The 24,933-nt window shown below is 38.1% G+C and overlaps 1 protein-coding gene across 4 annotated transcripts in view; it reads left to right on the forward strand.

The window, feature by feature from the left end:
* The first annotated feature begins 495 nt into the window (after positions 1–495).
* The window catches only part of LOC141500836 (cytochrome P450 4F2-like), a 50,367-nt gene continuing 25,929 nt past the window's right edge, over positions 496–24,933 (forward strand). Inside the window, exons 1-3 of one of the 4 annotated variants that reach the window (XM_074204323.1) lie at positions 496–750; positions 22,261–22,469; positions 22,813–23,029. In XM_074204323.1, the coding sequence (XP_074060424.1) occupies positions 22,411–22,469; positions 22,813–23,029 (276 nt within the window). In that variant the 5' untranslated portion in view covers positions 496–750; positions 22,261–22,410. The remainder of the gene's footprint in view (positions 751–22,260; positions 22,470–22,812; positions 23,030–24,933) is intronic. The other 3 variants (XM_074204322.1, XM_074204325.1, XM_074204324.1) reach the window with 3 other exon arrangements.

Consider the following 24,933-nt stretch of genomic DNA (forward strand, 5'->3'; position numbering starts at 1 on the left):
TATATAGTGCTATAAAGTTTGCAAAGTTCTTTACAAATATTATCTCATATTATCCTTATAGCAACTTTGGGGGTTAGTGCTATTATTGTTCCATCTTACAGATAAGTAAAGTTATACATAGGTTAAAAGGCTTGCTCAAGATCAAATAGGTAGCAAATATCTAAATCTGGATTTCAATTCAGATTTTCTTGATTCCAGCTCTACTATCTATCCATTGTACCACCTAAAAGAAAGGAATGAAAAGAAGAGAGAAGAAAGAGGTGGTGGGAAGGGAAGGTGAAATAGGGAGCATCATATTAGGACAGTTGGCATGAAGGATTTTGATTTTGGGGGGAGAGGTTGTGGTTATATTTCTGTAACCAGGACAGGGTGGTTAGGAAAGGGAAATGAAGGGGAGGGGCAGAAATTGCTTTAGGGTAGGGAATGACCTTAGGAGCCTGGCTTCTTATCTCTTATAATCTTTTACCTTCGGTTACAATCTGTGTTCACAGAGCAAGGACAGGGCCTTTTCTGGCTTGTTTCTCTAGTTCCCCTCCCTACCCTAGTTTCTGTCCAAACTCCAGTCAAATTCAGTGGCTTTCCTGTCTTTTACCTGTGAAGGTGGAGTCTACAGGTGGTCTAGAGAATCTGTGGACCTTTATTTCTGGCTTTGGATAACAGTGAGGAGTAGGTGGCTTCCAGACAACAGAAAAAGGTGACCTTGGTTTTCCAGAGCTACTTTCTTCAGAGACAGACAGAGACAGAAAACAGGTACTGCCAAAAAAATAAAAGCCTGATATCGAAGCCTAGAACTAGAGAGAGAACTGCTCTAGGCTGTAGGAAATCGGATAAGATTGGGCATGGATATGGTTACAGCAAACTGTAGTGAGGAGAAGATGAAGATTAGACCCAGAAAGAGATTGTTGAAGAGACTGGGGAAATTAGTCCTACCAGGACTAGTATTTCTGGGTATCAATGAGTTCCTTCTATAACTTTGAGTCATCTGTCAGTCACATTGTTTGGAAAAATGACTTGAGTGGGAACTCTGTGCTACTTAGAGGGCTTTGGTGAATGTGAGGTAGGGAGATGAATGGCTAAGTTTAGGAAACTGATGTTGGAATTACTACAGAAAAGAGGAAGAAGATGGGAAACAGAGCAGTTTGGGGTCCTGGAGGATGTCCACTGGAAGTCAAGATGGCAGGTAGAGAGAATGATATTGGTCATTGTGGGAAGCGGGGTTAATAGCCCTGGGTTTTGGAATACTTTCTCTTTTCTATTCTATTATGTCTCTGTGTTCAACTTCTTGTTGCCTCCAAATTTGTTATTATATTTTTTCCTCTTTTCCATGTCCATGCCCTGTTCTTTTAAAAAAGTGTTCTAGAATCAATATTCAACAACATAAAGCTTTCCAAAAATCAACCAATCAATCAAAAATCATTTTAAAAGTGCCTACTATATATCAGACTCTGCAAACATGTAAGGAATACAAATACAAAAGTGAAGCAGTCCTTGTCTCCAAAGATCTTTTATGTTTATAGGAAAACAGCCTATACTTAGGAAAGATATATATAAAAGAGGCACAAGGTAATTTTAGGGGAAAAATTCTACTTAATGGGAAACCAGAAAAGGCCCCATGCAAAATATAGAAATTAAACTGGGTTTTGTAAGAAACCAGAGTTTATTAGATAAAAGGTAAGCAGGTAGAGTATTCCAATCTTGAATAACTTACATTGCAAAAGGATGGAGACAGGGATTGGACTAATGCTTCTTCAGAATCCAAGTCATCATTCTTTCCATTATACCATACTACTACTGCTATTGCTTTTTTTGATAAAGCATCATTGGACTGTGTAAGACACCTCTTCATGTTCTAGTATTCTCCAGATGAAGAAAGGAACTGTTGAGGAAGCAGAGGAAGATAAGGTCTAATATGATGCAAGAAACGATAACTAGGTCTTAAAGGTGTTCCCCCAGGACAATGAGAAATCCAGTAAAGTCTATAGCCCCACAGTCTAGAACTTTCATCTTTCAGGCAGCAAGGAAACCAGTTGACCTCTCCACTCCCTTAAGAACCAACCCATCCTACATAAAACAACTGTTAGATACTTTTCCTATCATATTCCATTTCTTAGTGTCAAGGTCCTATTATTGTCTCAGGGAACTTTCACCTCTAAAACAGTCTTAAAACAGTTCAGAACTTATGAACAATACTATAAGACAAACTAAAAACAAGCAATAAAAAGCTAAAAGCCATGTAAAAGTCATTTAAAAGTGCAATCAACACAAGGGATGTAGTGTCAGGGCAGTTCAGAGTAATATTTAACCACAATATGACCAGGAGAGACTGCAGGAATGTCAAGTCCATGTATGATACAAAACATGATAACTCAAGAACCATCAACAACCTCTATCACATCTATAATAAGGTACTTAAGTGATCATAAGACTCTTGCATGTATTTTGACCTGGAGTCTAAAATCTCTTCTCTTCTGGAATTCTTATAAGGAAGGATGATACTAAATTCTGGTTCCTTTAGAGACTTTTTCTGAGGATCTAGGGGTTGAATGAACCTTCCTCTCAATTTCAACCAAAGAATAAAGATTATGAATAAGTCAGCTAAAGAACCCCATTGCTTCCAAGTGAATTCCTAATACCATGATTTTTAAAACTGTTTGACCTCCCTTTGTTCATTAAAAAACAAAGCATCATCCTTTGGCTCCCCTATTCCTTTCTATTTCAAGTGTCTTGGAAGAGATAACCTGAGAATGAAGGGAAAATCTGAGCCATTAAGACCAGTGAGGAATTCCTAGATGTAGAAGGGAAGTTGACTCAGAACTATGATTAAGAAAGACCCCAAAGGACACATAAGACAAATTAGGTGCTGCTAAAGGAAATTTCAGAGGGGACAGAAGAGGAGACATTCCAATTGAAAATGTTCCAAAGGATCAGAAGACTACCAGACATAGGCAACTGAAACACTCTGACCCCAGGACACTGAAATCTGTCATATCTCTGAGTGGAGAATAAGGAACCATACCCAGAGAAGAGGAAGTTAGCAGCAAGAACCTAGAGAACAGAGATCAGAATCAAATAGGGTTGATCATCTCATTCAAGAACATAATGGGGGGGGCAGCTAAGTAGCACAGTGGATAGAGCACCAGACCTGGAATCAGGAGTACCTGAGTTCAAATCTGGCCTCAGAACCTCAATAATTACCTAGCTGTGTGGCCTTGGGCAAGCCAATTAACCCCATTGCCCAGCAAAAACCTAAAAAAACCCAAAACATAGTAGAGGGTTGAGTATGACTCTAGCACTAGATCCTAAATCAAAAATTGAAGTTAGAGATTTAAATAAGCAGCATATTCCACTAGGAAGAAATATTATGGATAGCAGGGCTTTGGGAAAGAAAGTGCCTTGATTGCATGGACTTCAAGAGTATGTGAAAGAAGTAAAGCAAGAGATCCATAACAGAATGCCAAAAATGGAAAGAAACTTGGTGTTTCTGGATGTAGTCTATAATGATCTAAAGACAAATAAGACAGCTTAGGAGCTACTTGGACCTTTTGGGTTCAGAAAAATAATATTCTCACTTGGGTATTTTGATGTCCTATTTACCACTAGTTCCTTTTTTTTTTTTTTAAATGGAGTTTGGAATAGGCGATAACCTTGAATGATCTAAGGTGGGCTACCTAGCAATGGCTCCTCTTGAGTTCACATGATTCTCTAGGGCCTAGGGTCTTGTACATCTCTGTCCATAAGGATCAAGCCAAGTGGAAGCTTTAATAGATTCCCAGGGTTTATATTAAATATATTAAACAATATACCACATTAAACCCTTGAACAAACTCCATAATGGAGGTGGGTGGGGTTTGTTCAAAGGTTTGAATGGTCTCTTTACTCCCTGAAGCTTCCTTACTCAGGGTGCCCTTATGTGTTACCCATATGTTTACCAGTCACTGACATCTCATGCAGGACTCAAATTTTTCTAGTGTCCACACTAGAAATATCTTTGTATATTCATGACTGGATGAAGGAACTTACTGATATTTCTCTTTACATTTCATAGTCATTGATTATTTGGTGCTTTTCTAAATTATTTCTGGAGTGAAAGTAGTAGAGTTGGTGACCTATATATCATAACTATCACATAGCCATCTCAATCTCCATTCAGTGGAGATTGGGCTGAACCAAGAATTTTCTTAAGGTTAGCCTTCTTGTCTTTTATATGAACCATCATCCCTAATACAGGGCTTCTACTATGGTGGCTTCATTAAGCTCAATCAATATTATATCAACAAAGTGATAAGCACTGCTGCCCTCAGAAATTAAGGTCTCTTTGAGGTTTTTCCCCCATCAAACTGGGGCAATATAGAAGAGCTTCAAGTTATCCTGAGAAAGGTTGGTAATGTTTACCAAATACCCTCCAGGTTAAAGCAAATTACTCCTAGCTATTCTCGGTCACAGGAAAAGAACAAAACAAAAAACAAAAAATAAAAACTCAATATTAGTGACATCAATAATCTCATGCCACTTGTTGGAAGTCTGGTTTACTTGGTTCCCCATAATTATAGGATCAGGAACAATCACGACAATTATAACAATTTTATTCATTTCCTAATAATCTACTTATAAGTCTCTAGGAATCACCTATCTTTTTTAATAACTGCACAGTTATTAATGGAGATTGCATTTAGTGAAGCATCATCTTCATTATAGGGAGAAAATTCTTTCACATCAATCCTTCTAGAACCTGATATTATTTAATATCAGCTACTTCACTTGGCTCTTGCAATTTCAAAGGCATCCATTTAGTTCTCCCCACAGTAACTAGAATAGAAGTTACCATAAGTACCTGGACAGGTACTGACTTCCACAAATTCATAATATACAAGTTGAAGTTATAGTCTTCGACCCATATCCATCTGAGGAAGAATCTTTCTTCTTTCAGTGATCTTCCTTTATGGAAACTGGGGTATCCCCATGAACCCAATGAGAGATCTCTGGTAAAATATTATCAAGACTGCTGTTACCCAAGCATCCCCTTACATATTTGGTCTTCTCTCCTACTTTCCAAGCCATGGTATGGCACGGGAAGAAAATTAACATTTATTATGCTCCTACTATGTGCCAGTAACTATTTAAGTGACTTTTGAATACTATATAATTTGCTTATCACAACAATTTTGGTAGGTATGTACTATTATTATTCTCATTTTACAATTGAGAAAACTGAGACAGACAGAGGTTAAATGACTTGCTCAGAATCACACAGCTAGCCCATATCTGAGATCACATTTGAACTCAGGTCAGTTCAGGGCTCTTTTCCAGGCCAGTGCTCTTTTCACTGTGCCACCTGTATGCAGGAGACTGATGATCCAACGAAAGAGTCTTAGAAAGGAGCAAACAAGAAGGAGAGCCAAGGAGGTCAGGGTTATGAAAATTCAGAGAAGAATATATTGAGGAAGAACCCAATGATGTTAAATGCCTTGGAAAGGTCAAGAAGAAGAATAGGGATTGTAGGAAAAAGTAATTAGATTTGGCAATTAGATTATTGCCCAACTCTCAGAATCTGTGACCTCATAAATTGGAGAAAGTGAAGAGAAAATACAAATATGTGTACAGGAGAGGTGGAGTATGGATTGGGATAATTCAAGTCAAATAAGAATTTTAGAGCAATGGGTGAAATTTATAGGAATATGGACATGAAAACCCTTTCTATTATTGATTTTCTTTATACCCACATTTCCCTGAGAGCATGAGCTATAACTTTAGCTAAATTCTTTCCAGAGTAAATTTAAGTAAAACAGATGATGCCTGATCTAAATGATTGGACCTCATTTAAGGGAACATACTAATCAACAGTTAAAAAATGCCCCCCCCCCAAATAGTGGCATAAATGACTGTCTCCTCTCTAGTCAATCCAGTCAAAGGTTAGAAAATATATTTCCTCCAGTGATCATACTACATTATAAGGCTTCTGGAGTGACAGAATAGAATTACATGTTGTAATTTGCTTCCCTAAAGAAAAAAAAACAGTTGACCAAATGATAAGCTTGGTAATTTACCCAATGTATGATGTTCTAAAGGTCAGACTTTCAAGTTTAATTGTAGAAACAGGTAGGTAAGGGCAGAGAATAGATTGTTGGACCCTAAAACACAGGTCTAATCATATCACTTTCTTTTCTGAATTTATCTCTCTAGAAAACAATTCTTTATTATAAAACATAAAATAAATATTCAGTAGACCCAATACATCTACCTATTCCAACAGCTGGGGGGGGGTAAGCTTTATGTAATTCTTACTATGAGATAATTATTGTACTAAGTACTTTTTACAAATAACTTACACCACTGGGAAATAGAGGCTACTATCCCTATTGTTCAGGGGAGGAAACTGAGGCAGTCAGAGGTGAAGTGACTTGCCTTGGATCACACTATCAGCAAGTGCCTGATTCTAGGACCCTGTCCTGTATCCTCTATACTACCAGCTCTCTCATGAGAGTCTCTACAATGCCTTCAAATGTCCTTTTCCCCTGAAAAAAATGCCTGCTTTTATTTGACCTAAGTTTGCATTAGATTTTTTTGGTTGCCACATAACTTTAAGGTGGATCATATTTTATAATGCAATATGATGACATATATTAGGCTTCTTTTTCACATTCCCTTTTTGCCCCCAGAACTTTCTCAGGTAAACTGCTGACTAACTATGCTTCCCTTCTCTTGCATTCATTATTATATTTATTATTGTTATTATATTTATATTATATTATTATTATATTTTGTACAAATGATTTTTTATACATTACTAAAATATTCTTGTTTAAGAGTAAACATAATACCTCCTCCCCCCAAAATATAGACCCTCATGAGCAATAAAGTAAAGGAAAAAGAAAAAATTCAAATTCAAATTAAAAAATAATAATAGGGGCAGCTAGGTGGCGCAGTGGACAGAGCACCAGCTCTGGAGTCAGGAGCATCCAAGCTCAAATCTGGTCCCAGACACCCAACAATCACCCGGCTGTGTGACCCTGGGCACGCCACCCCAACCCTATTGCCCTGCAAAAACCAAAAAATAATAATAATAATAATAAAAAATGTGCTTCAATCTGTTCCAACACCACCAGTTCTTTCATGGGTGGATCACATTCTTTATGATAAGTGCATCACAAAAGCTACTTCCATATTTTTCCACTGTTGCCATTGCTGATTGCAACTCTCTCCATTCTTACTTCCCCACTACCATATACTATATATTCTCTCTCCTTTCACTCTGTCCCTCTTCTTAAATGTACTGTAGGATAGCTGAATGGCACAGCAGACTGATGACCCACCATGGGGCCAAGAGGCCCTGAGCTCACATACCACCCCTAAAGCCCAGCAACCACCCAGCCCTATGGTCCCGGACAGGCCATCCAATCCCAGCCCCTTGAAGGAAGTAAAAAAGAAAATGTATTACATCTGATCACTCTCCTCTATGGTCCACCCTCTCTCCTCCATCACTCACATCCCCCCTTCCCCCTGTCTCCCCCCCCCTTCTTACTCCAGATGTCTATACCCTATTGAGTGTATATATGCTGTTTCCTCTCCTAGCCACCTCTGATGAGAGTGAAGTTTCCTTATTCCCCCTTGCCTTCTCCCCTTCCATATCATTGCTTTAGATCATTGTAATTAAAAATTCTTATTATTTTAAATATCTTAGCCTATTCCACCTCTCCTTTCTCTTACTCTCATTACATTTCCCTTTTAACCATTGACTCCATTTTTACAACATATTATGTCTTCAAATTCAGCTCTCTCCTGTACTTCATCTATAAAAGCTCCTTCTACCTGCTCTATTTAATGAGAAATTTCTTATGAGTATTATCAGTATCATTTTTCTTTGCAGGAATACATGCAGCTCATCATCATTAAGTCCCTCATATTTTACCCTTCTCCTCCACTCTCTATGTTTCACCTGAGTCCTGTATTTGAAGATCAAACTTTCTGTTCAGCTTTGGCCATTTTAATAGCAGCATTTGAAATTCCCCTGGTTCATTGAAAGTCCATCCTTTTCTCTGGGTGAGGATGTTCAGTTTTGCTGGGTAGTTGATTCTCAGTTGCATTCAGAGGTCTTTTGCCTTCCACAATATTATATTCCAAGTCCTACAAGCCCTAAATGTAGTTGCTGCTAAGCCCTGTGTGATCCTGACTGCAGCTCCATGATATTTGAATTGTGTCCTTCTTGCTTCTCTTTGACTTAGGAGTTCTGGGACTTGGCTATAATATTCCTGGGGGTTGTTTTTTTGGGATCTCTTTCTGGGAGAGATCAGTGGATTCTCTTAATTTCTATTTTGCCCTCTACTTCTAAGATATCTGGGCAATTTTCCTGTAGGAATTCTTTAAAAATGATGTCAAGGCTCTTTTTCTGATCATGACTTTCAAGTATCCCAATAATTTTTAAATTATCTTTCCTATATCTGTTTTTCAATGAGTTGTTTCACATTTTCTTCTAATTTTTCATTCTTTTGGTTTTGAAGTATTGTGTCTTGACTTCTTGGAAAGTCAGCAGCTTCCTTTGGCTCCATTCTAGATCTGAAGGATTTGTTTTCTTCAGAGAGTTTTCTTATCTCTTTTTCCATCTGGCCAATTCTGTTTTTTAAATCATTCTTCTCCTCAATAACTTTTTGAACTGTTTTATCCATTTGACTTATGCTGGTTTTTAACATGTTATTTTCTTCAGCATTTTTTTGGATCTCCTTGACTAAACTGCTGAGTTCTTTTTCATGTTTTTCTTATATCTCTCTCAATTCTTTTCCTAATTTTTCTTCTATCTCCCTTACCTGATTTTCAAAATCTTTTTTGAGCTCTGTCATAACTTGAGCTCAATTTCCATTTTTCTTGGAGTCTTTAGATGCAGGAGCTTGTACTTCTTCATCTTCAGATTGAGTATTTTGATCCTTCTTGGAATCATAGACAATGTATTTCTCAATGGTGTTCCTCTTTTTCTCTGTTTCCTTATTTACCCAGTCTGTGCCTGGTTTTGGGGTGCTTCCTGAGCTTTTGAGTATTGCTGGGACACCCCCCACAAGGATCTCAGTGTGTGAGGCTCTGTTTTCACTCCTGGTCTGTGAATGACCACAAGCTCACCCCTCTGTCACAGGACTGAGGTGGGGGGCCCTGCTGTTCTATTGGGGGCCTACAGTACGATCTGAATGTGGTCAGAGCCTCAGAGTCCTGTTCCAGGTACAGAGGACAGACCTCGAAAGTCTCTCTTCACTCAAGGTTCAGTTGCCTGGGGGCTCCTGCATACCAGCTTTGCCTGCTTCTGGTTCCTGGATCTGGGCTGGGGAGGCCACCACTGCTAGCTGAGTGCCCTGAGGGCTGGGCTGCACTTGCTCACTCTGGCAGAGGTCACCCCACTGACCTTCCAAGCTGTGCCCAGTGCTCCCCTGGGGTGTAGGTCAGGAAACTACCCCCACTGAGGTGAGCCACAGCTCTCAGGTGCCCTGGGGCTGCCTCTAGGAGGCTGAAGTTCCTCGACTCTGGTGTGCTGCCCCTCTAACCCCATGGAGTGGAGCCTTTCCACTATTTTCCTGGTTACATTGTTCTGGAGAACTGCCTCACTGGATCTTTCTGTGGGTTCTGTCTCTCAAAAATTTAGTTAGAGTCATTATTTTATGAGTTTTGAAAGATTATAGAGAACACCTAAGAGGGGCTCTTCTGTCATTGTCTTGGCTCAGCCCCCCCCCCCCTTCTCTTGCATTCATGAAGTTGATTTTTTAAACTCATGTGTGGGTTATGTGTTTTGTCCATGTGACATATGTATGTCCATATAGGTTGCCTGAATCTGACTCATGGAGGAAGCATTAATATCTCTGGAATCAAGTTTTTTTCTCTTCAAACAAGACTTTGATTCCTGCCAAAAGGGGAGCTGGAGAAGGAGCCATGAAGCTGACTGCTGGTTTCTCTTTTATCTTCTGACAGAAGGGGTACAGATGAGAATTAAAGTTATCTTCCTTCCCTCACCTTCAAATTGATAATTTAAGAGAACAATCTTTTAAATAACTAAACTTGCTGGCATCCCCTGGATGCTATCCCTTAAAAAGGGAGGAACTCCAACTTTATACCTAAGACTTGATTCTTTCTCACTAAATGCTAGGTACACAAAAGACCATCACAAATAGAAAATAGTGAATAAAACCTATTTAAGTAGATTTCAAGCAAAAAAAATCAGAAAAAATTCTATAGATTATAATAAACCAGAAAATACGTTAGAATAAATAAGCTCTAAAATAAATAAATAAACAAACAAACAAACAAATAAATTTAAAAGTTAAAAAAAGAATAAATAAGATCTACTTGCTCTCAAGGAAAGGGGAAGGTAAAAGAGGGAAGGAGAAAAAATGTGGAACTCAAAATCTAAGCAAAAAATGAATGTTGAAAACTATCTTTGCATGGAAAATTAAATAAATCAATTTATTAAAAAAACAAAGAATAGAAAAAATCTTTATATGGGAATGATCTTAGCATTCTACATCCTGGATCTTACCCAAGGAGAATTTCCAAGAAATCTTTAGGGAGATAAGTTGGAAATCAGGCCTGGCTTTCCTTTCTATGTCTACCTTACTGCATTTGATCTCTCTTTTAGAGTAGAAATGAAGAATGTTTCTCCTCTCCAAAGCAGTTCCACCCTTCACAAGGTCACTCAAGGTCCCTTGAGAGTTTTCTTCCCCAAACCAGCATACTATCCAGGCAGCAGCATGCAAAATACTAATACATTTTTTTTGGAGGGAAGGCAATGGGGTTAAGTGATTTGCCCAAGGTCACACAACTAAATAAATAGTAGGTGTCTGAGGCTGAATTTGTACTCAGGTCCTTCTGACTCCTAGGTCAGTGCTCTATCCATTGTGACACCTAGCTGTCCCAACTAATACGCTTTTGAAAACTGGGTATACAAGCATTAGACTTTATGTATATATTTATTCCTATTAAAGCTATCTTATTAGATTTAGTTTAGTCTGTTATACTTTTGAATCTTGACTTTGTCTACAGGGTGAAATGGCTTGCTCAGAGTCACACAGCTAATAAGCATTTGCAAATTAAAAGAGCAAACTCTCTTAGTCTTTATCTAAATCATTGATAAACTCATTGTCATTCATAATGTCATTCATAAATAGCACATGACAAGCACAGATACCTGGGGCACTCCAGGGGAGAACTCCTGCCAACTTAATGCCAAACCTGTAATGCCTACTCTTTAAGGACAGTCATGCAATCCATTTCCTATTGCCTAGACTACCTCTCACCATCTTCTTCTCCCATAGTAGTATAAGATATTTTATCAATGTTTTGCTAAAGTCTAGGTACACAAACTGTGTACCTTTTGATTTATCTAGTTCAAGATCAAACCTTATTTTCAAAGAAAGTAAAAAAATAGCATTTTTAGCAAATATTTAATTTAATTTAATATTTAATCTATTTAGCAAAGATATTTATAGTATCTCTTTTTATGATATCCAAAAAATTGGAAACTAAGGGGTGTCCTCTCATTGAGAAATGGTTAAACACACTGGTTTATGAATGTAAGGGGACATAATTGTGCCCCATGGAATATTGAAATGGACTACTTAAGAAAAAATTTGGAAGATTCTATGAACTAATACAGATTGGAGTATATGCAGAAAGAATCAAAACAATCTGTAAACTGATATTAATATCATAGAGAAGAGCAACTTTGAGAGACTTTAGAATGGAATGATAAACTAAGATTTCAAAAGAATCAAGATGAAACATGCCATCTGAATGATCTGGGTGGATGGGAGAGGTGCTGTAGGAACTGACTTTTGAAAGAGGGAGGAGGCAGACTGCAAACTCTAGGCCAGTGACTTGATTGTGATTCATCCTTTCCTTCACTAAATTAAATCTTTTCCTCTTTACTGGTTTTCCTGCTTCTTCCAAATGCAACCAAATGTCATCATCCTTAACATTTATTAGACCTTATTTATTATCTTCATAGGGGTTTATTTGTGAGACAACAAACTTAAAATGCGTAGAAAGATATACATCTTCAGATCTGGCAAATATGGAATTTATTTTTCCTGATTTTATTTTTTGTTTCCTACCTCCCACCTCAATTTTGGATGGAAGTAGTGAGAGGGATGGATTCATAAAAAGTAATTAAGAAATAAAAGTAATAAACTATTAAAAAAGCATTAAAGTCTAGTCAAGCTAGATCCAAAGTTGTTTCCTTTATTTACTAGTTTAATAGATGTGCCAGAAAAAGAAATAAAGGTGAAACTGGTATGACTTTGATATGATGAAGTCATGGTAGCTCTTTAATTGAAGTTTCATTTTCTGTTCTTTTTGTTGTTCAGTTATTTTTCAGGCATGTTCAATTTTTCATAACCTCATTTGGGATTTTCATATCAAAGATAAGTGTGGGCTTGCCATTTCTTTCTCCAGTTCATTTTCAGATGAGAAAACTGAAGCAAACAAGATAAGGTGACTTGCCCAGGGTCGCACAACTAAATATCTGAGGTCAGAGTTGAACCCAGGAAGGCAAGTCTTTCTGACTCCAGGCCAAGCACTCTATCCACTGCACCACTTATCTGGCTATATATAACATTACTTAAAAAAAAAATCTATTCTGTTACTTCTGAATGACACATAACATACTAGAGAAATATTCCCATCCCGAGTTTCATCCTATCTGGATTCAATCAAATGTGTATTTTTGCCAAGAACTTCTTTTCTCACCCTGTTTATTGCCCATATTTTCTGCAGTTCCAAATATTACAGAGAGATAAGGACCTTTCTCTTTCTCTCCCTTCCCCTTTCAGTTTAAAGTTCACTTAATTAGCTGTGTTATTAATCTGTTGCCTATAGTACGCGTTCAAACTGCCTGTGAAGAATGGGCTCAAACTTCTGTAGCTTTACTCTCTGTGATGATTTACTTTCTCAGGAAAATCCTGGCTATTGTGTGTTATTTTTCTCTGAATTAGAGGTCCTGTTTAATGTGAATCCCATATCACCCTTTCCTACTGTGTAAATCTGTATGATTTCTGAAAAAAAGTCCTATAGGGAGGATATTTGTGTAGTATGGGCATGAACAGGCACTCCTACACTCTAGGCTCTCTGTGCTGGCTTTGTTACTGCTACCAGCACTCATACTGGCAGGTTGGACGATTCCAAGAGAAGAATTGTCCATATTTCTAAAGATTAAAATATTTTATAGATAACCCTTGAAGTGTAGAAGCTATATTTTTGCTCCTCACAACTGTAGCTCCTGAGCCCCCACTGGTGAGCTTACTATTTAAAGAAATTAACCAAGATGATTCCATCATAAAACGTTTATTAAATAGTACAAACCAAGAATATATCATAATATAACATATTAATATATCAAAATAGGCCACCCATAATTTTGGGTCACATGCAAATGGTATACATCTGGAAAAATAGTACAAAATTACAGAAGGTTAGCTAGGAGGCACATAAGTAGGAAAGCACATGTGCCATGAGGTCAACTCATGTCTATACTGCAGACCTTGATGTCCTCGATTTCCTTACAGAGCAGTCTGTATTTTAAGTCACTTATTGAACACTGACACTTTATCCTGGCTGATTCATTTGACTGCTTCTTGATTGGACTCTAAAGTGACGTAATATACTTTTGGCAAAAATTCTTCCCCATAAGCTTGACATCTATAGAACTATTCAAGTTTGCTTTATTGACTAATTTCTAAAGAATTTCCCCATCTTAAGTCAGAGGTGGCAATAAAAGGAAAGATATCCACCTCTTTTTCTCTAGATAGCTCTTAAACAGAAGATTCTTTTTTTAATAATTTATTCGGCTATTAGTAACAGAAGCAAAACATTTTTTCCTTTAGTCATCTCCATGGGGGACAAAGCAGGCTCTAAGTTTTTCTTTTAGATCAGCTGATTTTTCTATGAGCCTTCCACTCAGTTAGACTTAGCTACTTTCAACAAAGAAGAGTCAGTATCAGTTCCATTTACTTGTCTCATTTGGACCCAGATGAGCTTAACTCTCTTCAAGCCTCAGGGAACAGTATCAATTCTTTTTTTTTTTTTTTTTTTTGGGTTTTTGCAAGGCAAATGGGGTTAAGTGGCTTGCCCAAGGCCACGCAGCTAGGTAATTATTAAGTGTCTGAGACCGGATTTGAACCCAGGTACTCCTGACTCCAGGGCTGGTGCTTTATCCACTGCACCACCTAGCCGCTCCACAATATCAATTCTTTATTTTAATCTTGCTCTGCTTCAGTGGTCCTGGACTGACTCCAGACTTAAAGCAGGAGCTTCTTGTGTGAAATGACTTAACTTTCTCTTTAGGGTGAGAAATCAAATTCCACATTTCTGCCAGATATGACAGAGTCTATATACAACTGTTTTACATTTACCTTAACATTCTAGTTATCAACTTTTTCTATATGTATTTTTCAGTCATGCATAAATTAGTTTCCAGGAAATAAGAGACTTAGGTCATCTTTGACTCTAATAAATATCTTTTCTCCGAGGGGTTGCCTTCTGAAATCTCTCTCAGTATTTTTTTCTCTGAGAAACTTCTTTCTCAGAGATTTTTTTTTTCAGAAATGTAAATATTTGGGGCCTTTTTCCCAAATAAAATTGTCCAAGGGGAGCAGCACCTACATCTACATTCACAAAGCTTCTTCTTGGTCTATGGTGCAGAGTAAACTCCTATCTAGACCATCTTCCCATTTCTAGAACCAATTATTACTGAATAAACAATCTTGGACAACCTGAACTTAGAGTGCACTGTGCTGATTCATCTTAGTTTATTTATTTAGGACTTAGTGTTCCAAACAAACCTGATAGGCAATGGAATTTTTACTCAACCAGAAGTAAAAATTCCACTACTTAGCAGGTCTTTCAGGACCTTCTTAAATTTCTTAATCTCAGAGAATTCAGTCTTTCAAGATTGTCAATCTTCAGCAGTTCAGGAGTTCTATGATTTGTTTGGTTCTCTGGTTATGATTTACATTTTATTTTGCTAGGAGCAGCTAGGTGGCACAGGGTTTGGGGCACTGAGCCAGAGTTAGAAACCCTTGTGAAAATACTATATTCTGAAAATGGAACTTGAGGAAAAAAATCAGACCCCAGAATAGCTGTGTAGATATGACAGATGAGAAGTCAAGTGCAAAGTTAGTTTATGAGTTATATCAGGAAATGAATTTCATTCATATACTCATAGATGTAGAATTGAAAGAGACCTTAGAGGTCATTCCATCAAAGAGGCTCACTTTTTATTTGAGAGGGAATCATATTAAAAATACATATAATTAGTACTTTGAGTTTTTATATCACAATTATTTCTGGAGGGAAATCTTCCCTCCCCCACCTTCAGATTGGATTCCTTTTCATAACAAATAAAAATAAGTAAAAGCCTCAGTCAGTAACTAATTATTATAATGAGCAAAATATTTACATTCTACCTTCTATGGGAATCCTTTTATGAGAATACCTCTCAAAGCTAGTGCTTTTCCCTCTGTTGATTATCTCCTTTTTATCTTGTAAATATTTTATATGTACATAGTTGCATGTAGTCTCTCCATTGAGCTACTAGGTGCTACAGTGGATAGAGTGATGGGCCCTGGAAAAAGGACAATCAGAGTTCAAATCTGGCTTGACACTAGTTGTGTAACTGTGGGTAAGTCACTTAACCTTTTTGTCTTAGTTTTCTCATCTGTAAAATGAGCTGGAGGGGTGGCTAGGTGGTGCAGTGGATAGGGCACCGGCCCTCAGGAGTACCTGAGTTCAAATGCGGTCTCAGACACTTAATAATTACCTAGCTGTATGGCCTTGGGCAAGTCACTTAACCCCATTGCCTTGCAAAAAAAAAAACAACAACCCTAAAATAAATGAATAAAATGAGCTGGAGAAGTACATGACAAACCCTGTCTTTGCCAAGAAAACACCAAAAGGAGTCATGAAGAATTGGACATGACTAAATGACTAAATAATCACAGAGTCCTCTCTATTGGGATGTGAGTGCCTTGAGAGTAGGGACTGTTTTTGCCTTGTTTTATATCCCAAATGGTTAGCACAACTCCTGAACAAAGTACGTTTTTAATAAAGGCTTGTTGACTTGAATTGTTGATTTGCCATGAATCATACTTTCTCATCACTGTCATTTCACTTACTTGCTTCTTTTGGTTTATATTGTTATAGTCAATATGCATATTGGTTTTTTTTTTTGGTTCTCATTATTTTGTTCTGTATCAATTCATTTAAATCTTTCCAAATTTCTCTGTATTCATCATTTTTAATATACAATAATATCCCATTTCATGAATAAGTTATTTTTTCCCTGACCATGATTAATTGATGTTCACCAACATTTATTCTAGTTCTTTTCTAAACCACAAAAGACTTACATAAACTGAATGTTTTAGTTTATATTAGACCTTGGATCTTTTGTTTTTGACCTGCTTTAGAAGATACCAAGTAGTGTGACCATGAGATCAAATATGATGGATATTTCAATTATTATTTTTATAAAATTCCAAATCATTCTCCAAAAGATTGTATCAATCCACAGCTCTACCATAGTGTATTAATATTCCTAGCTCCCCTTTGTCTTTCATAATGCTCAGCACATAAATACTTAATAAATAATTACTTAGCTAGATTATCTAATTGATCTAGAGGAATTGATTGATGCATCAAGTATGACCTTGGGCATTAAGAGGAAACATGGTATTTTGGAATGAATAATCAGGAAAGCTGTATTCTAATATTGGTTCTATTATTGGTTGGCTAACTTTGTAACTCTTCTCAGGTTTGTAATCTTGAGGTTATCTTAGACTCTTCCCCTTTCCTTTACCACAAATTTAATTAGTAACCAAATCTTGCTGTCTCTATTACTGCATATTTGCCATATTGAAACCCTCCTCTTCTCATACAGCCATCAGCTTAGTCACTCTTCACCTCGCACTATTGCAATGGTTTTCTTATTGGTCTCTCTACCTCAAATCTCTCCCCACTTCAATCTATCTGCTGTACAAAGTGATTTTCATTAAGCACAGATTTCATCATGTCATCTTCTTATTCACTAAATTCTAGTGACTTCCTTCATCTCTAGGATAAAAAGAGAAATTTTTGTTTGTCTTTTAAGCCCATAACTAACTCATCCTCATCTGTCTTTCAATGCTCATTCCTAACCCTCTCTCCCTCTCTATGGAGATAGTGCCTGGACATATTCTATTCTATTCTATTCTATTCTATTCTATTCTATTCTATTCTATTCTATTCTATTCTATTCTATTCTATTCTATTCTCTCTCTCTCTCTCTCTCTCTCTCTCTCTCTCTCTATATATATATATATATATATATATATATTCTGTAAATATGTCAGGCCCTGGCCTACAGAGCATCAGTAGCTTCTGAAGATCAGGAAAAGAAAGTTCTTGCCTCTGAAATCTGAAGGTCAAATGGTTCAGCTAATTAATTGTTAAGCAGTAGAAGCTGAAATAGAATTAAAGAAAAGTGTTTACTTTGTGACAGTACCTTGAGATTCATAGGGCATTTCCACTTGACTTGCCACTGAAACCTCTTGATTGCATTGTTTCCCTCATTAGAATAAGAATCCTTGAGAAAGGAATTTGTCTTTATTCTTATATTTTATCCCCACAGTGGTTTGTACTTTCCTTCCTTTCACTTTCTCTTTCTTTCTTTCTCCCTTCCTTCCTTCAGCTATTTCTTTTTTTTTTCTTTTTTCTTTTTTGGAGGAGCAAGACAATGGGGTTAAGTGACTTGCCCAAGATCCCAGAGCTAGGTAATTATTAAGTATCTGAGGTCACATTTGAACTCAAGTCCTCTTGACTCCAAGGCTAGCGCTCTGTCTACTGTGTCAGCTAGCCGCCCCCAGGTATCATTTCTTTTCTTTTTTTAGTTTTTTTTTTTTTTTTTGCAAGGCAAGGGGGTTAAGTGGCTTGCTCAAGGTCACACAGCCAGGTAATTATTAAGTGTCTGAGGCCGGATTTGAATTCAGGTACTCCTGACTCCAGGGCCGGACCTCTTATCCACTGTGCCACCTAGCCGCCCCCAGGTATCATCTTTTTTTAAAACTCTTTAATTTTCTCTTTTCCTTTATGAAGGGGTAGAAGAGGATCAGGGAAGGTCTCATGAAGGAGGCCGCACCTAAAGGCTGAGTTCTAAAGGAAAACAAGACTTCTGAAAAGTGGACATATTCCAGTGTGAGGGAAGGCTTATGTGACAGCAATAGACCTAGAGTCAAGTTCAAGGAACAGCTAGAAGTAGAATTTAACTGACATAGAGTTCATGAACATAATTATTCAAAAGATACATTGGAAGCAGACTGCAGAGGGCTATTAAGGCCATCTCAAATACTTTGTTTTTTATCCTTTTAGATAATTGGGAGTCATAGAAAGTTTTTGAGCAAGTGAGCTACCTTAGGAGAATTGCTCTGAAAGCTGTATGGGAAGGGTATTATGAAACTCAAATAGAAACAGAGTCTCTAATCCATACATAAAGATCCTGCTTCTTAAATATAATGCTGTCTATGTTGTACTTATTTTCATTTACTTTGATAACTATTTTCCAATTACATTTTAATCTTTTTCAGGCTGCTCTGTGGTATAGGCAGCATTTAGAGTTTTGACACAGGCAAAGGAACCAATCAGGTTGCTGCCTTCTCATTGTTACTTTCATCTTCTGGGGGTTTTGGGGTCCTCTTGGGGTCCTTTGCTGGCCTCATCTTGTATCACCCATCCCCTCATTTCTAATGTAAATTTTGAACTGTTTCTGGGGCTTCTATCCTGGACCACCCTGTACTACTAAAACAGTGTCAGATTTTCAAGAATGTACCCATCCCTCTCAATGCCCAGCCCCTTACCCATAAAACTTCCCATTTCTAAGCCCCCAAATCTTTAAGTCTTAAACTCCTTAACTTTTCTTATCTTTCTCCCAATCCTTCTGCTGAGCTCCTTTCCTTGGTAGCTCTGTCTAGGCAGGGAATCTAGGATCCAAAGTTGATGTGGTGAAGCTTCCTAATTCAAAGGGTCTTGGAGATATGGAGAGGAAAATTCAATTGCTTTGGGAAGAACCTTTGAAAAGCCAGAAATTCCTGTTATCTTACACTTGATAATTCCTCTCTCCTCCCCTATTTCCTATCTTCCAAACAGGAAATTTTGAGCTCTGGGGCCCTATCAACTGCTAGAAAAAAATAATCTTTTGTCTGTAAGCTTAATATAAAACAACAATATTACATGCCAATCGAAAAGGGGAATGAAGGTTTTTGACTGTATAAAAGGCAGGAGAGTATTCTGGATTAGGGAAGTGATGATACCTTTTCAGTCCATTCAAGGAATATTTGCAGCCAGTTCTGTTCTCCACATTTTCGAATGGACATTGATAAGCACCAAAGGAGGGCAACAGGGTGAAGGGCCTTAAGTTCATGCCACATGAGGATGTTTGAAGGAACAAAGGTTGTACAGCCTGGAGAAGAAATCACTCTGGGGCTTGTGACATTTTACTCCTAGGATCTGAAGGCTATCTATGGTAGAGGGATTAGCTTCATTTTGTTTGACTTTGGGGTCAGAACCCGGAGCAGTTAATGTATGGAAGTGGCAAAGAGACAGATTTATTTGATATGAGGAAAACCTTTTTTTTTTTAGATTTTTCAAGGCAATGGGGTTAAGTGGCTTGCCCAAGGCCACACGGCTAGGTAATTATTAAGTGTCTGAGGTCAAATTTGAACCCAGGTACTCCTGACTCCAAGGCTGGTGCTCTATCCACTGTGCCACCTAGCCGCCCTGAGGAAAAACTTTCTAAGCAGAATGAACTTTCTGGGAAGGTAGCAGGTTTCTTTTCACACTGGGCTCTTCAAAGCAAAGACTGGATATCTGCTTGTCTCATGTATTCCATTAATGGACCAATCAATAAATAAACATATATTTGACACATCTTTCTTTTTCTTTCTTCCTTTCCCTCTTTCCCTCTTTCCTTCCTTCCTTCCTTCCTTCCTTCCTTCCTTCCTTCCTTCCTTCCTTCCTTCCTTCCTTCCTTCCTTCCTTCTTTCCTTCCAGCATTTTCCTAAACATTTTCTAAGACAAAAGTAAAAATAGACCTTGCTCTCAAGAAACTTATGGTCCAGCATTGAAATATTGTTTGGCTGAACCCTTAGAGCCTGGACATTTATAGCTCCAGATCCTGCACCCAGTCATATCATTAGGATCATATTTAGTTCCAGGGAGCAGGTCCTTCACTACAGGAAACCTAGGGAATGAGTTTAATTATAGTAAATTAGATTATGGATCACAACTCTAGGGGATTCCCCCCAAAAAAGGTGAGTAAAAAATGAATTCAATATATTAATGAACTGGATATTGGGCAGGCAATTTATTCATACAGAAAAGAATTAGACAAGGGATTTCATTGGCAGACGACACTTCTGGGTGAGGAAAATGCTTCCACCAATGTAGGTTGGAACCTTCTCTGAAATTTCTAAATTTAGAATTGTCTAGAGCACTGGGAGGTTAAATGATTTGTCTAAGGTCACAAGACTTGAACACAAATCTTACTAGCCTTGAGATTGGTTCTCTGTCCATTAAACTATTTCTTATTCCTATATACCAAAAAAAACCAAAACCCCAACAGAAAAAAGTTTACCATCATGTATTAATAGAATAGTATTCAATAATTTATAATTATTGACCTGATTGGTGGGAAGGATGATACTTAATCTTTATTAGAATACATAAAAGTTTTTAGAATGGTTAATGAGTCAGTTTACCTTGGCTGGGCACTGTCCAAACAACTGGTAAAACAAGTCAAATTTGAGGCACTCTTCTTTCTGGGGGAAGCTAATATAGACTTTCTACCCTCAGAACACTGGGGTTTTTTTAAATCCATGAGATTAAATCCAATCTTGAATTCTTGTTCACTAAGGATGAGAAAAGGAAAAAAAACACAAAAGGGACAAAGACAGTCAAGGGACCTGCAAGTTTGTCTAGTTAGGACAAATTTTTTTTGGAATCACATGGAAGTTGGAGGGTAGATAAGAAAAAAATCATGCTTTTTCTGATCTAATTTTCTAATTAGTCAACAAGCTTTTAAGTATTTACTATATGATAAGTGATGTATTTGTCCTTCTTCTTTAAAGATGGACATGAATTGGATTTGATTGAGAATGGTTTCTCCTTTGGAGACATCTTGGTCCTGTGGTCAGATGTGACACAGGATAGTTGGAGATGGCCCTGGATGAAAGGCAGTCAGGGTTATGTGATTTGCTCAAGGTCACACAGGTAGTAAGTATCTGAAGTTGGATTTGAACTCAGGTCTTTCTGACTTTAGGGCCTGCACTTTATCTACTACACCACCTAGCTACCCCTCTCTTCCTTTCTAACAGTGGACTATAGCCAGTCCTAAAGTAAGACTGATCTGAATTCAAATCTGTCTCAGACCTTTGATACTAATTAGCTGTGTGACCCTTGGGCAAGTCATTTAAGTCTATTGACCCACCAAAACAAACAAGCAACTCAAAAAGGAAGTGAGAAGTAGAGGGAAGGTTCATCCTTTATGTAACTCCATTTAATTATCAGTTCATTCTATTCAGTAATTGGGGAATTTTGTCATTTACCATTGCCTTGTAAAAGTAAAAAAAAAAAAAGAATTAACTGTCCTGGGTCTTCCTTTTCTTTCTCTAGTAAGGAGGCTGGTCCTGAAAACAGTCAGGTAGGAGGGGAGAGATGAAAATTCTGTATCAGATCATGACTAATGTTGGCTTTACAAGGTTGAGGTCAGAAAGGAACTTTTGTGGGGACTGGTTTTCCAAGAGGTTTTTCTATGGGAAGAATTTTTCTTTTACAAACATTGGAAGCTGGGCTGGGGAGGTGGGGAGGGAGCAATTCCTCAAGTACCTGTTAAGTGGAAGCACTGTGTTAAGTGCTTTTTATGTTTATATCTCATTTAATTCTCACAATAACTCTTTGGAGTAGGTGCTGCTATTATTCCCATTTTAGAGCTGAGGAAACTGAAGTAAACAGAGCATGAGGGACTTGATGAAGTAACTCACCTAGGGTTGCCCAGCTAGTAAATTAGTCTGGATTTGAACTCAAGTCATCCTAATTCCAGACTCAGTGCTTTATCCACTGCACCACCTAGCCATTTAGCTAGTCAAGGGAATGATCCTCTTTTCCCTTTAGAAACTTGGGATTCTGGGATTAGGCATCAGGCCAGGAAGAGGCCCAACCTTGAGAGAGGGAGGTATAGGGAGGTAACGTGAGCCATCCCCATTGTTATAGCTCCTCATAGAGCACTCTGAATCCCAAGCCTAAGACTGGAGTTTGGAAGAGACTGATGGTAACCTGAAACTAGGGGCACATTGCTCTGGAAGTGCTGAGGACTCAAGAAAATCCTTTCCCACTCTTTACTTCACTTTCGCCTCCAAGAATATGGGAACAATATGCTTGCTTCAGTGTGGTTCCTTGAAGGATAGGGAGAACCAGAGAAGGTGAGAGACCATCATGGTGCACACAGATCCTCATTTCTCTCATTCTTTTATGACCTTTTTTTTTTTTTTTTGCTGCCACCCTTTCCCTGTCTCTTCCCTTCCCTTTTTGGCTTTTCCAACTTTGTCACTTTTCTCTCTAATCTCAAAAATCTGCTTCCTCTCTTTGCCTCCCCTCTTTCATGCCTCCCTTTTTATTTGCCCCTTTCCCGGGTCTCCCTCCTATATTTCTTTCTCGACATTTCCCCCTGTTTCTCTGCCCCATGGCTTCCACTGTGCCTATCACCTTGTGTCTAACCATTACACTTTTTTCCCTCTCTTTTCCACCCTATTTTTCCCACTATAGGATGCTGCCTGATTCTGAGTGGTTGTCTCATCAGCTGGGCCAGCTAGGCCTGGAGCCTAATGTTTCTTCAGTCTTTTTCCTGATCTTCCTGGCATTCATCACCTGGATCCTGAGCAAAGGCCTGGTCTGTGTCTACCAATTTTATATCAACTGCCGACAGCTTCGCTGCTTCCCTGAACCCCCTTTTCAGAACTGGCTTCAGGGTCATACAGGACTGGTAAGTGGGGATGTCTGGACTGAGAGCTAGGGTAGAGGACAGAGGCTGTGGACTTCAGTGGGTAGAGGGTCTAGGTTTATCAGTGGGAAGAAGGTCTGGGGGGGGCACTGGGGAACAACTGAGGACACTAAATGGTCCAAAACTGGAGGAGCAGAGCAGGCCTTTTCTGGGGAAGGGTGAGCTGGGGACTCAGTCTCTCTTATATCCTTGGTGGTACTACTATAGCAAGAATTCCTCTGAAGTTACTCCTTGGAGTTATTTCTCCTCAGTAACCTCCAAGAGGAGCATGGGAAAGAGTCTTCCTTCTTCAGTGGACTGGGATGCCTTGAGGAAGTCAAAGAGCCCACATAGAATCTGGGAGCCATCTCAGATTTAGTCTTTATTTTTTTTTAAAGATTTTATTTATTTAAGTTTTACAATTTTTCCCCTAATCTTGCTTCCCTCCCCCCACCCTCCACAGAAGGCAATTTGCCAGTCTTTACATTGTTTCTGTGGTATATACATTGATCCAAATTGAATGTGATGAGAGAGAAATCATATCCTTAAGGAAGAACCCTAAAGCATAAGAGATAGCAAGATCAGACTATAAGATATCAGCTTTTTTCCTAAATTAAAGGTAATAGTTCTCCGTCTTTGTTCAAACTCCACAGTTCTTTCTCTGGATACAGATGGTATTCTCCATTGCAGACAGCCCCAAATTGTCCCTGATTGTTGCACTGATGGAATGAGCAAGTCTATCAAAGTTTATCATCTCCCCCATGTTGCTGTTAGGGTGTACAATGTTTTTCTGGTTCTGTTCATCTCACTCAGCATCAGTTCATGCAAATCCCTCAAGGCTTCCCAGAATTCCCATCCCTCCTAATTTTCTAATAGAACAATAGTGTTCCATGACATAGATACCACAGTTTGCTAAGTCATTCCCCAATTAAAGGACATTTACTTAATTTCCAATTCTTTGCCACCACAAACAGGACTGCTATAAATATTTTTGTACAAGTGATCTTTTTAACCCTTTTTCATCATCTCTTCAAGGTATAGACCCAGTAGTGGTATTGCTGGATCAAAGGGTATGCACATTTTTGTTGCCTTTTGGGTGTCATTCCAAATTTCTCTCCAGAAAGGTTGGATGAGTTCACAGCTCCACCAACAATGTAATATTGTTCCAGATTTCCCACAACCCTTCCAACAATGATCATAGTCCTTTATGGTCATATTGGCCATCAGATTTAGTCTTTATCAGGGGTATAAGTCCCTCAAAGACTATCTGCAATGATCTCTCCTGTCTCCTCCACCATAGACTCTCTTATAGGTCCTGTCCAAGACATAGCCCCCATCTCCTTATCCATCTGATCCCCTATGCTGAAGTCAGCAGGTCTTTTACAATGTGACTGAACTTTCCATGGGCAGATAGGGTCCTCTTCTTCCCTTTATTACTTGAGTTCTTTTCTTTTCTTTTCTTTTCTTTTCTTTTCTTTTCTTTTCTTTTCTTTTCTTTTTTCTTTTCTCTTTTCTTTTCTTTTCTTTTCTTCTTTTCTCTTTTCTTTTCTTTTCTTTTTTCTTTTCTTTTCTTTTCTTTTCTTTTCTTTTCTTTTCTTTTCTTTTCTTTTCTTTTCTTTTCTTTTCTCTTCTTTTCTTCCCCTTCCTCATTCTTGGCCCCTTTGTGCTTCATATGATCCTTCTGTGCTGTTGGACTCTGACATCTCTCAGGTTGAAAATTTCCATCTGATCTAACCCCAAATCCATCAAAAATCAGAGTTGGAATGGACTTTAGAGGGTATCTAACCTAAGCAAGAATCTACTCTGAGCTATTCTCAACAAATGATCATCTAAGACTCCTAAAAGCAATGAACTTACTGCCTCAGAAAGCAGTTCTCTTTGTTCTGAGAGCTCTTATGATTAGGATG

Source organism: Macrotis lagotis, chromosome X, assembly GCF_037893015.1.
Source record: "Macrotis lagotis isolate mMagLag1 chromosome X, bilby.v1.9.chrom.fasta, whole genome shotgun sequence".
Taxonomy (NCBI): domain Eukaryota; kingdom Metazoa; phylum Chordata; class Mammalia; order Peramelemorphia; family Peramelidae; genus Macrotis; species Macrotis lagotis.